The following is a 12,208-nucleotide window of genomic DNA, read 5'->3' on the forward strand; positions in this document are numbered from 1 at the left end:
ATGTATGGCACCCTCTATACCAAAATCAATTTTCCTAACACTTGTCATGAGTCGTGACTTAATCAAACTACAGCAATCAACTATCAGATTAACATAAAAATAAAGTACAAATCTTTCATAAATATTGAAAACGAAAGCAAAGATGAAAATGATACTGGCCAAGTATATGTACAAAACATTCATACATCTTGATTGAACATTCAACGCAAATGTCATATCATTCATCAGTACACGATTATCCCTTAATAAAGGGAAATGAAAATTCCCCAAGATCTAAAAATAGACAAACAAGGACAACCTTGGTTTGCCAGGAAATATAGGTATAAACTACCTCCTAATCTTCCTAACTGTAAAATTTCCGAATAAAATCAAGACCGAAAACAAAGGCTTCCCTACTGTTACAAAGACCTAACCATTACAATAAAGGTGAGAATAAAAAAAAAAAAATGTTAATGTAAGAAGAGTAACAAAAAATATACACAAATTTCATATTTCTGCCTATACAGTTTGATGATCATCACATAACCACCAAAGCCCTGAGTGGAAGAGACTGACATACATGAAACCTAGAGCAAGATGGTTCAATGGCATCATGGATCTACAACTACTCTGTCAGACCGCCACAATAGAGGAACCCAAGGCACTCCTAAAGCACAATGAAGGTATCCCCACCTCAGGAAAATTGACTCGTCATCTTCAAGGTAACAAGATATACAACTTACATGGAATGACGGCCATCAGATTTATCTCTTGGTGTAGGCCTTTCATCTTGTATCTCCTCAAGATCTTCGTCATCCCCTCTTCTACCTGCTTGCTCCTTCCAATAAGCAACGAGCTTCTTCAACCTAGCAACTTCTTTTGATGAAACATTTTTGTTCGGATCATTTACAATGGATCGAACTCTTGACGCATACCTGGAATTGAAGCACAGGGTGAAAATTAAACATATGAAAATCAAATGACACGTCAATTTAGCTATAGCATGTCAGGGACAAGTCTGAAGTCTCCTTTATCTTTAGTAGTACAGCTTCTACATAATTGGTTGATGCTGAAGTTTACACAACAATCACACCAAGGATCTCTTTTTTATTTTTTTATTTTCTATTTTTAATTATGTGATTCAGAAGACATATATGATCAGAAGGAGCAAAAACATATTATGTAAAGAAGGTGGAACATACGTTAAGGAGTTGTAGGTCTCATCTAAATTTGATTCAGCGGGAGACACATTAACAAACATCAGTGTCTTCGCATTGCCACCAAGAGAATCACTCATCAACATTGTTAATTTGTGATTTCTGTATGGTATATGCTGCCCGCCGGTGGATAATGCGCTAATAACATCGCCAAGAGCCGAAAGTGACTTGTTGATGCTTTGAGCTTCTTTCAATTGACTACCTGCAGACCCTGACTTCTTCACTCGTTCAGATCCAGCAAGATCAACAAAACTTAACTGCAAGGGTCGAGCTAAACATTAACAAATTATATACGAAATATATAACTAGAAACATCAATACAGTCGAAGTTAGCTGGAGAAAAATCCCCTGCAATTTCCACCACTAATACGCTATAAAACTCACACATGTAAAATAAATACTTGTATGTTCTTAGGTGATGTCATTACCTTTCCTCTAGATACAGATTGCGTTTGAAGATTAGTACTTTCAATGATAATTGAAAGTATAAGATGAGATCTTGAACTTTGCTCATTCATATGGGTTCCTGATATATGCCTTTGCTCGGATCCTTTCTGAATAACACTTCTCAAATCCTCATACGTAGAGACATGTACAACTGTCACATTTTCAACATTGACCATCCCCTACACCAATGTAAAAACTATCAGTACAAAAACAGTTTTAATGCATTAAGTTACAAAAACTTTAAAGTCAAGGAACAATAGAACCATACATGACATACAACAATAGTAACAAGAAGAAATAAGCAAAACAAGGGAATGTGCGCTAGTGCAGTATTATCTAAACATAATACCTTCGAATCTTTCTTGATGTCTAGTTTCAATCGCTTTGCATTTTTTGGTACTAGAAGATCCATTAATGTATCTTGATACAGCTCCAACATATAAGCCTACACAATATTTATTATTAACCTTAATATTGGCTGAAAAAATTTCAAATAGATTGAAGATATTTTCAGACAACATTAACTAATACTTTTAAAATAGTAATGACAAATATAGCATAGCAAGATGGCTACCTTCAATGAAAATGAAAACTTCTTGTTGTCTCTTTTCAAGATTTTGAAAAGTTCCGACGTGGCACGTGGGGTAAGTCCAGGTTCACTTTCTGTTCCATATATGGTATATGTCTTTCCAGAACCAGTTTGACCATAGGCAAATATGCAAACATTAAATCCATCCACAGCAGATTGCACTAGATACTGCATAAAATTAGAAATTCATTTAGTCAACACTTGATAGCATATTGTGTTACTTTAAGACACTGCTAAATCACCAGAAGACTAAAGAAATATGATATTACATAAACTCACTCTTTCTTAAATCAAATGAAAACATGTAACCAAGGAAAACAATATACACCATAAAAAAATGAAAAGACACTTAACATGGAAGCTACATTTACTAATCACTACTTACCCTGGTATCCTCAAAAACATCGTCTTGGGTTGCACTTCCATCAAAAACATGATCATAAATATGTTGCTTAGCCTTTTCATCTTTCCATGGATGTTCAATTGTAAATTCATCTGAACTTATGACAATGCTCTTTTCATTATCAGTTTTTTCTTTACCACTTAGTGGCCTTACACGACAATAGACTCTAATCTTGCCTTTCATGTCTGTACAAAGTAAAATGACAAGTCAATACATATCAATATTAAATCTTGTCAACAAAGTGTAATTGGTGTCAATTAACATTAAATAACAACCTTCAATCATGTTAAAATATCTCTTCCTCGCTGCTTGTTCTTCCTTATACAGCACTTCCAACTCGGACAATTGTGCAGCTTGCATTTTCAGGATAGCCGCAGTTTGCTCATTTTTCCTATCAATATCCTACAAGAAAGCAATAACATACAACTTCAAGTCGTCATTACGCATCTCACAACTGAACAAAATTATGCAACGAGGAAGGAGACCTTAGAAGTTAGAACATGTAGAGGTAACTTATTAATATTTCAACAGATTAAGATACATTACCGCTTTCATTTCCCTGAGTTCCTCTAGTTCTCTCAGATTATTTTGTAAGACAGACAGATCTGACTCTTTGGCTTCAAGTTTTGATTCGGCAATCTCTAAATCATTTTTCATCCCCTCCAACCTCTTCTCAAGTTCAGAGATTTGAAGCTTCAAGGTTTGACGTTCTTTCTCAAAATCTTTCCCAACATTCTCATTCTGAAATCAAGCAGCAATATGACTTAATATCTAATATCCAACAAGAACAAATGAAGAACCAAAACCAGAGGTATAGTGTTACTTCCTCTGTATTACTAAATATCTAATGTCCAACAGCAAGAAAAGAAGAACCAAACCCAAAGGAATAGTGTTACCTCCTCTGTATGTTTCCTTTCAAGCCTTCGAATATTTTGTTCCATTGATAACTTCTCCTCTACAAGTCTTTTCACTGTTTGTTCAGCACGATGCAATTCTTCACTTCGCACTCTCAACTCATCATGTATTTTACTCAAATCCTGCTTAAACATGATCGTTATTGATATGCACGACAGCAAAAAGCTACAAATAAGTGCAATTAAAGTGTCCTATTTACCTGATTATTTGCTCCTGGCAAGTCCTGCTGCGCATTTTGCTCAGATAATGTATCATTGAGCTTTGCTAATTTCATTTCCAAGCTATTTTTTTCCATCACTGCTGACTGGACGGTACAAATTATATCATAAAAATGAGACAGGTAAAGTACATCATAGTTGCAGCCTGCAGGTAATTAGACAGAAAGGAAGCATACTGCATACCTGAAATTCAGCTTCCTTTTCATCGTATAAGGAGCTCAATCTGTCACGTTCGGCTGTTATCTTTCCCACATTTCGCCTCTCAATCTTTAAGGATTCTTTCAAGGCACTCAACTCTTCTTGCAAATTCTCCTCTACCTTATGTTTTTCTTTTAACTCTCCTAATAACTGAAATAAACAAGCACATTGATTAGTGTCAACCATATCCTTCAACTTTAAGTTAGTGATTCCTTGTCACACTTTAAAAAAAAAATATTAATAAACCATATTATCTAATGTACAGCAACATTTCTACCAAAATACATAAATTTATTTCTATATTTCAGTAACTTCAAGTTCAGAGACTTTTCTACAGCTTTTAGAGCTTAAAGCTTCCATCCTGATTTTCTAGCAAACAAAGCCTTCAAATGCATAAACGAAAGCACTTCTTCATCCTTTCACTATCCCCATATATTTTATTCACAACTACATGTAATAGATGGTACCTATTAAATCTATCAAAATATCTCAAACTTTGAAGCAGAACATATACAACAAAGAAGAAGTGGGTGGAATTTCATACTTGATCGATATGCTTTTGAGATTCTTCAATAGAGTTATACAAATCTTGAAGTTGCTTCTCATAAGCTTCAGCAGTAGGAGTAGCAGCAGGAGGCTTAGAACTGTTGGGAGCTTCTCCATTTGTTGCATTGTTGGCAACAGTTCTTGCTTTAGAATAGCGTCGCAACATTACATCATTTATGTGCGTCTGAAGAGCAACACATATTTCTTCACCCTGAATTACGTGTAAATCTTAGAGCACAGTAAACATGCAAATCAACTATCAACCACCAAATAAGACAAGATGTGTAACCTGCTTAGTCTCAAACTGGAAGATGTGGAGAACACCAGCAACCCTCATTTTGAAGAACACAGCAGTATTGCTGCTACCAAACTGCATAATATCTCTTAGCTCGGCTGAATGCAAATACTCTTTAGGAACTGGCCGGAAAAAATGAACCTGTAGGAGTAACATGAATTGATATGTTGGTTGTTAGGACATCAAAAAATGGCCAAGACCATATAAAGTTAATTCTTTTAGAACATACGACATACCCCACGCTTGTTGATTCCTAGGATAACCTTCCCGGGTAAAAGGCCAATGGGATCGTCAATCTTGCGGACACTAAAAAATACAGAATTGCCATAGGGAAGCAGTCTCAAGATCCTTAAAAACTGTTGCCTGGCATCTTCCTTGGACAATTTATCCTGTAAAAAACACAGCACTTGAATTTTAATTGCATCTAACATGGAATTTACTCTTGCGATCCTTTATCAAAAAATCAATTGCACCCTACAGTAGAATCAAATCATGTTTTCAAACAACATCAAAAGAATGTAAGTGTGCAGCACCAAATAACAAATAACATTGACATTCTAAGTTTTATGTAATATGAAAGATAACTAAATTCTACCATAGTGAACAAAGACTTGCAAACTTTCAACATTAAATAAGTATAAATATTCTTCTTCGGTGCAACCATTAATAAATGTGTATGTGTATGTGTATGTGTATGAATGTGTGGTTGTCTTTGAGTATGTGAGTTAAGAGAAACAGAGTCCAAACCAAACGTAAGAGGATTTTAGCTTTTAAAGTCAATGATATTTTGAAATCACAGCGGCTAAAACTACAGTATTATTTTCCCCTTTTTGGAACCATGAAAATAGGGTTTATTTCTTGAAAAAAATATTAAAAAAAAAATTAAAAAAAAAAAAAGAAAAAGTGTGATTTCAAAGTCTTGACTCTTACCATCAAGTGATATCGAGAAATAATATCCACCTCCCAGTCCTGCTTTGCACGGGTTATTGCAATTTGTCTTGGTAAAAATCTCTCTAAAAGTGAAGTCCAATCACTGCATATACACCCACCAAACTGTCAATGCTTTGCTAAATACATATAACATTCTCATCCTAAGAGAAAGAATTAATAAGCACTTCAAGTGTATCTGGGAATTAGGGCTGGGTAGCAAGTTCACAACCATCAAACATGATTTACTTACGTGCACAACTCTGGGTGACTAACAAATCCAATCTCAACCAAGATCTGCAGAGCAGACAACTGCGCAGCATCATCTCTTCCGACAGGGTAGTTACCCAGTATATAATCATGTTGCAACTGCAGCACAAAAAATCGATAGACTGCATCAGAAGCTTAATAACCATTTATCAGAAGCTTGAACATTTATGATAGAAGCAAGTCACATACTTGAACATACGACAACTGCATAAACATTGGGTCAGTCACAGCTTCATCAGACTCCCGAAACAGCTTTTTTTTTAAAACCAATTTGCAATGCAAGATTTCCCCTCTACTGCGCTCTTTTGCTGCTTTGAAATCCGCAAGGAGATCGCCAATGTATTTGTTTTCATCTAACCCAATATACTCCTCTGTGACAATGCAAAGGGAATGCAAGTTCAGCATCTAGGAAGAGAATAAATTATTTAAGGCTATCACTAGGATCAAAATATATACCAGTTCCAGTATCACTTGATTTAGAACCTGGAACAACTTTGCGAAACTCAAACAAACTGAAGCTAGAGTATGTAGACAGTTTGATGATTCCTGCAAGTTCCTGAATATGGCAAGGATAATGTTAGTGGCAGCAACATTTATAAGAACTAAAAATTTGGAATCCACAAATTCTAATGAATAGAATTTAGAATTAAGCAATTCTTCATTCTTCACCAAGAATAATGGAACGTGCAAAAGAACTAATTCCGACAATGAAACAGACTTAACGAATGTAATCAAATTGTGAATATGGTAAGGATAATGTTAGTCGCAGCAACATTCATAAGAACTAAAAATTTGGACTCTGCATATTCTAAAAAATAAAAATTAGAATTAAGCAATTCCTCAGTCTTCGCCAAGAACAACAAAACACGCGAGCAAACTAGACCCGAAAATGGAGCAGACTTAACAAATATCATCAAAGTTTTTTACTGGAGGGGGGATTGGACTCTGTCAGGTCAGGAAAAGGTTTCATTACATATCTTTCCAGTGATTACATGTGCAATACAGAAAAAATACCCATGATCACTAGTACTCGATACTGCCTGAAGAGCATGAGCAGTATGCCGAACACAAACTCTACAAGCAAGTAAGCAATGTATGGAATGGAAAGATTTGCTACAACCTTCATTGCTGCTAAATTTCTGATCTCAAACTAAGCAGCCTTGCATTCATAATGTGCTATGAAAATAAGTCATACAAACGAATAAAGTCATGGAGGTAGGTCAATTTTTTTTAGCCACCTTTTTGTCTTGACGAAAAAAAAGGAGCAAATAAGCAAACGATTTTATACTGTATAATTGAAAAACAAATATAAGGTGAAGTTGGGAAAACAAAGCACGAGGAAGATGGCCAGGTGAAGAAATTGCCGGATAATTTCATTCAGGGAACAAAGCAATATGAAGCATTTGCAAATGACCTTAAGGGTGTTTACAAAAATTGCATTCTAAATCCATCCTGTATCATTACTCTTTCTGAATCCTAAGAAATTTAAAATAACTTATAAATAACAAGTCCAACAATCAAACTGAGATTCCATCGAAAAAAAAAAGTAAGAGGGAAGAGGGTGGGGGGGGGGGCAAGTAACCCTAAAACTTGTGAACAGGACAGAACGACCTCAGGTTTTACCACCATACTAGCAAAGAACCAATTAACAAATTCTTAGCAATCCGTAGCAACCAGCATTGAAGTATTTTATATAGGCAGCTTGTGAACAAGACAGAAGCAGTCTAGAGCCCAGGGAACATTGCTAATACCCTACGAGATACAAGAATGCACAGCGTTCATGAAGGCTGGTGTAGATTTCCTCCCAAATATGTAATTTCACATTATTGCATGGATAAATTTAAATACATTAACACAATGCAATGGCTATTAAGGTGTACCTCAACTGCATCTGCTACAGTTGTTGACATGTCATAGGTGATTTCTTCAAAGGTTTCATCCAAGAAGAACACAATTGTTGTAAGCTTTTTACCAGTTAAAAGAGCTTCTATCTCTTCTCGTCCAGGAATTATTTGCCTAGGTCCAGCCTTAATAGAACGTTTTAAAGCATTCAAAGTGTTTTGAGCAAGCAACTGAATGTCAGGGTCTACATTTGCACCATATGCAACATTGTGGAAGTATTCGGAGAGATATGCACCAATTTCCTTGCTTGGAGGCATCGACGATGCACATAAGTACATGAGCTCCCATGCTTTGATCAAAAACTGCCTGTCATCAAAGAAAAATTCAAGACAAGAAAAGAACAGCAAAAAAATACCATAAATAATTAAATATAGTGTCCATGAGAAGTAGCATTTTGTAGGAAATTTTAGCACCTGTCTGGATTGTTCCTGGTTTGCTTTGAGATTTGTACAAAAAGCTCATCCCGAAGCTCTGAACGCTTCAAGGTATGCTTAAACAGTTTTCCAACCAGTTCAATTCTTTCATCTAAACTTGTTGGAGTAACTCTATCTGAAGAATCAACTCCCATGTACTTCAAAATTGTTTGAAACAGCTTTGTAGCACGAGTCACCAAATCACTACTGATTTTAAGCAAGGAAGTTGGAATCGGATCCTGTCAAATATTGTTTGAACTGAGTACAGAAGTAACAGGGAGAGTAAAAATATAGTAAGGCTGATAAATTACCTTCTGGAAGCAAAGCATATCCTCAAAAGAGAACTTCTCCCTGTTCTGAGGACCAGAGGATTTCTTGGAGAAAAAGCCACGTCTTCCAGAGGACTGAATCTGTTTCTGCATTGCTCTTAAAAAACCCTCCACCTAAAAAAACCATGCTTCACGATATGAAGGTACAAGAAATATAAACAGAACTAGATTTAATTTCATGTATAATTATTGTGAAGTATGAATACGTTGCACTTCACTTTGAAGATAATTTCTCACCTGAAATTTATTGATTAAGGGAATTGCCCCTGCAAGTTCAGCTGGAATGGACATCGACAGTGTCATTGGTGTACTGTCAATATATTCAAAACCAAAACCCAGGAGTCACTGATAATTCACTCATAAAGATTTACAGAAACTCTCAAGAGTCCACATGAATATAGAACACTTATAAGGAATGTTACTCCGACGAGAAATATCAAAGCATTGATGGAGAGAAAACCTATCATTCTAAAGATTTTATTGACTTCCAAATTATTTGTTTGCATTCAAATAGTGTCACAGACAACTACACTAATACTTGTAAGTTCTCTATCAGAAAAAGTTGCAATTATGTTTCATCAATATTAACATACAAAATCAAGATTTCATGAACATGAAGCAAATAAGCCCAAAAAGTGATTCATTAGGACTCTATGCAATGTTAGATATCATGCTCCTCATGTTAACACAATCAGGGTATAAAAAATTGATTTAGAGAGCAAATAATTAGAGAGGGACAAACAGCGAGGCCCTAGGGAGAGTAATTTCTTAAAAATGAGTCTGGAGAAGATTAACAGGGATGATTGAAGCTCAATCAATTAGGCAAATAGTAAAACCACAATCATAATTTAGATTGATACCTATACCTTCACTGAAGCATACAATTAACGTATGGTAACAGAGAGTGGCTTAGCATGAAAAATGGTGCCAACTTCCACGGGATCTAGTCTGAAACTTAGTTAAAAGAGATATAACATTTCAATTCTTTACTTTGATGCAAGGAAGTGTGCAGTCTCCCCAAATGTGAGTTGAGCACACAAGCTCAAACAGCGTAATCCTACATGATTGACTTTTCACATTCAAGACTTCAGCTAATAAAGACTATCCACTAACCAGTGTAAAGCCCAATATAATGCAAAACTATGTCATTATAATATACAATATACATTACAATTATAAAAAGTCGCAAAGTAAATAGAAACTTACGGCGGAGCAAAGTTCGTTGTACCATCACTGTCATAGTCATCTCCATTGGAAAAGGCACTCGAGTGGGAAGGAGATCCATTCCCATTAGCACTAATGGAAGAGAATCTCGAACTGTGAGACGTATTGGGTGTTCGATCCATTGTCATTTCACTATCAAATTCCAAACATTCGAGGGCTCCACAAGCCTCACTTCACCCAAACCCTTGCCAGACTGCAATTTACACACACCCCGAATTCATTAACACCAACATCTCAAAATGACAGAAAAACTAATGCAAGCTGAGCAAAATCAATATTGATTAACATTCATATTAATGGGGCACACTCTCATTAAAAGGATCACAATCACAGAGAATATCATAATTCTGGGGCGCACAAAGTCAACTCTATCAGTAAGAAATACAATTACACCCTACAACAAGTTGGACCCAAATAAACCTCACAGAATTGGACCTTCCATATAAAAGGGCTATGTGGAATGATACATTCTGTACATCATATCATATGTTAAGGCATAAAATCAAACTCACATAAACAAATAAGCAATTAGTTCAAGTTCAATTGTCCATTGCATGGACCACAAAACCCCAATTAACATGTACAATAGCCCAGAATAAGACATGATAAATTGACAAAAGAACCTTCATGAATCAACAACAATCAACGTGGAAAAATTATTAAAAATTAACGGTAGCAAAGACAACATAATAGCTGGGTTTAATTGCCGAACAAGAAATTCAGCTGGGTTTAAAATCAAACCCATTAATCAGAAGGAGGAAAAAACCCAACAAAAAATTAAAATTTATTTATCTTTGGGGAAAAAAGAAAAAAAAAAAAAAAAAAAAAGTAAAACAAACCCAGAAAATGTGGCAATAGATTATGCAGAAATCTTCAACCAGAACCCAGAAAAATACAGCAAATCTCAAACAAAAATGGGCGAAAGAACAGATCTTTTTGCAAAAAAAATAAAATAAATGATAGATATATGAAAACTATGTAAAATTTTATTTTATTTTTTGAATGGAAGAAAACTATGTAATTGAATTAAGCAAATGTACATAAAAATAAAAAATGGAAGATCAAATTAAAAGTACCAATTACCCAAAAAGGATTGCAGAAGCTAGAAATTGAAGAAAAGCGTCGACCTTTGATGAAATGAGAGAGAAAATGAGGGATCTTTGAACGCCGGAGGAGAGAGAAAATGAAAATAAATTAAAGGGGAAAAAATGAAGGTAAAGAAAGGAGGGAAAAGAAGTGAGAGTCACGAGAGTTAAATTATGTGAATAAATTTAGTAAGGAAATAAGGAAGGATATGTTTGCTGGGCACAGAAGTTCGTCTACTACTACTACAGCTTGTTGGGAGCAGACGGCAGAGGAGAGAGAAAAGGGTGTTTTGGGGGACACCAACTATGTATGGAATCTGCAGGATTTTTGTTCAAATTTTTAAATTTGAGGTAGTAACACTTGACGTCGTTTTCCCATGACTTTTAATTTCACCCTTTTTTTTTCCATGTATAACCGGGTTATATCACAGAGTCCACGATATATACTCTGTAATTCTGTAAATCATACAATATCCGTATTAAGTACTATGTATAAAGTATTTTGTTACTTTGTTTGTCATGATTATTCAAAATAAGTAAATGAATCGCAAAATCGTATTCAACACTTGCAATATTATTGGTTGTACCACAAATATGTACAATTAAATTTCACATTTTCACCTATCAACTTTTAATTTGACCTAATTTTTGCTTGTTAAGAAGAAAGTAGGAGTAAACGATGAATGTGATGGTTTTTAAATATAGATAATGCTATGGAAAAAACTAATTTCATATGATTTTTTCAACATGTTTACAATGTACCATGAGTATACCCACCCACCCCTCATCCGATCTAACGTGTCTCTCATAAATCTACGTTTTTTTGGGTTGGTAAGGAGAAGAGCCCTATCAGGCCGAAACCTCTTACAGGTCCTCCCCGCCAAGTAAGCAGGCTAAGTACTTTGAGAGTGGGGGGAAGAGTAAGGGAATCCCCACTCCAAAGTGCCTCTAGTGGGGTTTGATCCCACAACCTCATAGTTGTGAGATACAAATTTTAGCACTAGACCAGCTATGTTTGGTACCATTGAGTGATTAGATGGTATCATGGTATATTAAATGATTTTGTAAGTAGTAGTTAGTCCATCAAAAGTACTGAAGCTTCAAAGAGTGCCCAATTCATCACTTCTGATAAAAATCATGTCTAACATAAGTCTCTAGTCTACCACCGTTGGTACCACCCGCCGCTAACCATTACTTCACCATGTATTGTTGACGCTACACCGCTCTTGTGAGTTTTGTCGACTGTCAACT

General features: G+C 35.4%; 1 protein-coding gene across 2 annotated transcripts; it reads right to left on the reverse strand.

Moving 5' to 3' along the window:
* Window positions 1-149: 149 nt before the first annotated feature.
* On the reverse strand, window positions 150-11,376 carry LOC110703178 (kinesin-like protein KIN-14E). 2 transcript variants are annotated; one of them, XM_021880917.1, is made up of 24 exons: window positions 10,956-11,376; window positions 9,855-10,065; window positions 8,886-8,958; window positions 8,631-8,762; window positions 8,320-8,558; window positions 7,885-8,212; window positions 6,461-6,560; window positions 6,194-6,375; window positions 5,988-6,103; window positions 5,738-5,840; window positions 5,044-5,196; window positions 4,802-4,948; window positions 4,511-4,723; window positions 3,952-4,116; window positions 3,750-3,854; window positions 3,532-3,672; window positions 3,182-3,376; window positions 2,911-3,037; window positions 2,618-2,820; window positions 2,218-2,400; window positions 1,993-2,088; window positions 1,625-1,822; window positions 1,182-1,453; window positions 150-914 (listed from the first exon to the last, which is right to left on the reverse strand). In XM_021880917.1, the coding sequence occupies exons 2-24, from the start codon at window positions 9,998-10,000 to the stop codon at window positions 719-721; spliced, it is 3,813 nt and encodes a 1,270-aa protein (XP_021736609.1). In that variant the 5' UTR covers window positions 10,001-10,065; window positions 10,956-11,376; the 3' UTR covers window positions 150-718. The 2 variants fall into 2 exon arrangements, with proteins under 2 accessions (XP_021736609.1, XP_021736610.1); XM_021880918.1 differs by having other exon boundaries at window positions 10,949-11,376.
* Window positions 11,377-12,208: the final 832 nt, after the last annotated feature.

The sequence above is a fragment of the Chenopodium quinoa genome, unplaced genomic scaffold (genome assembly GCF_001683475.1).
Source record: "Chenopodium quinoa cultivar QQ74 unplaced genomic scaffold, ASM168347v1, whole genome shotgun sequence".
NCBI lineage: Eukaryota > Viridiplantae > Streptophyta > Magnoliopsida > Caryophyllales > Amaranthaceae > Chenopodium > Chenopodium quinoa.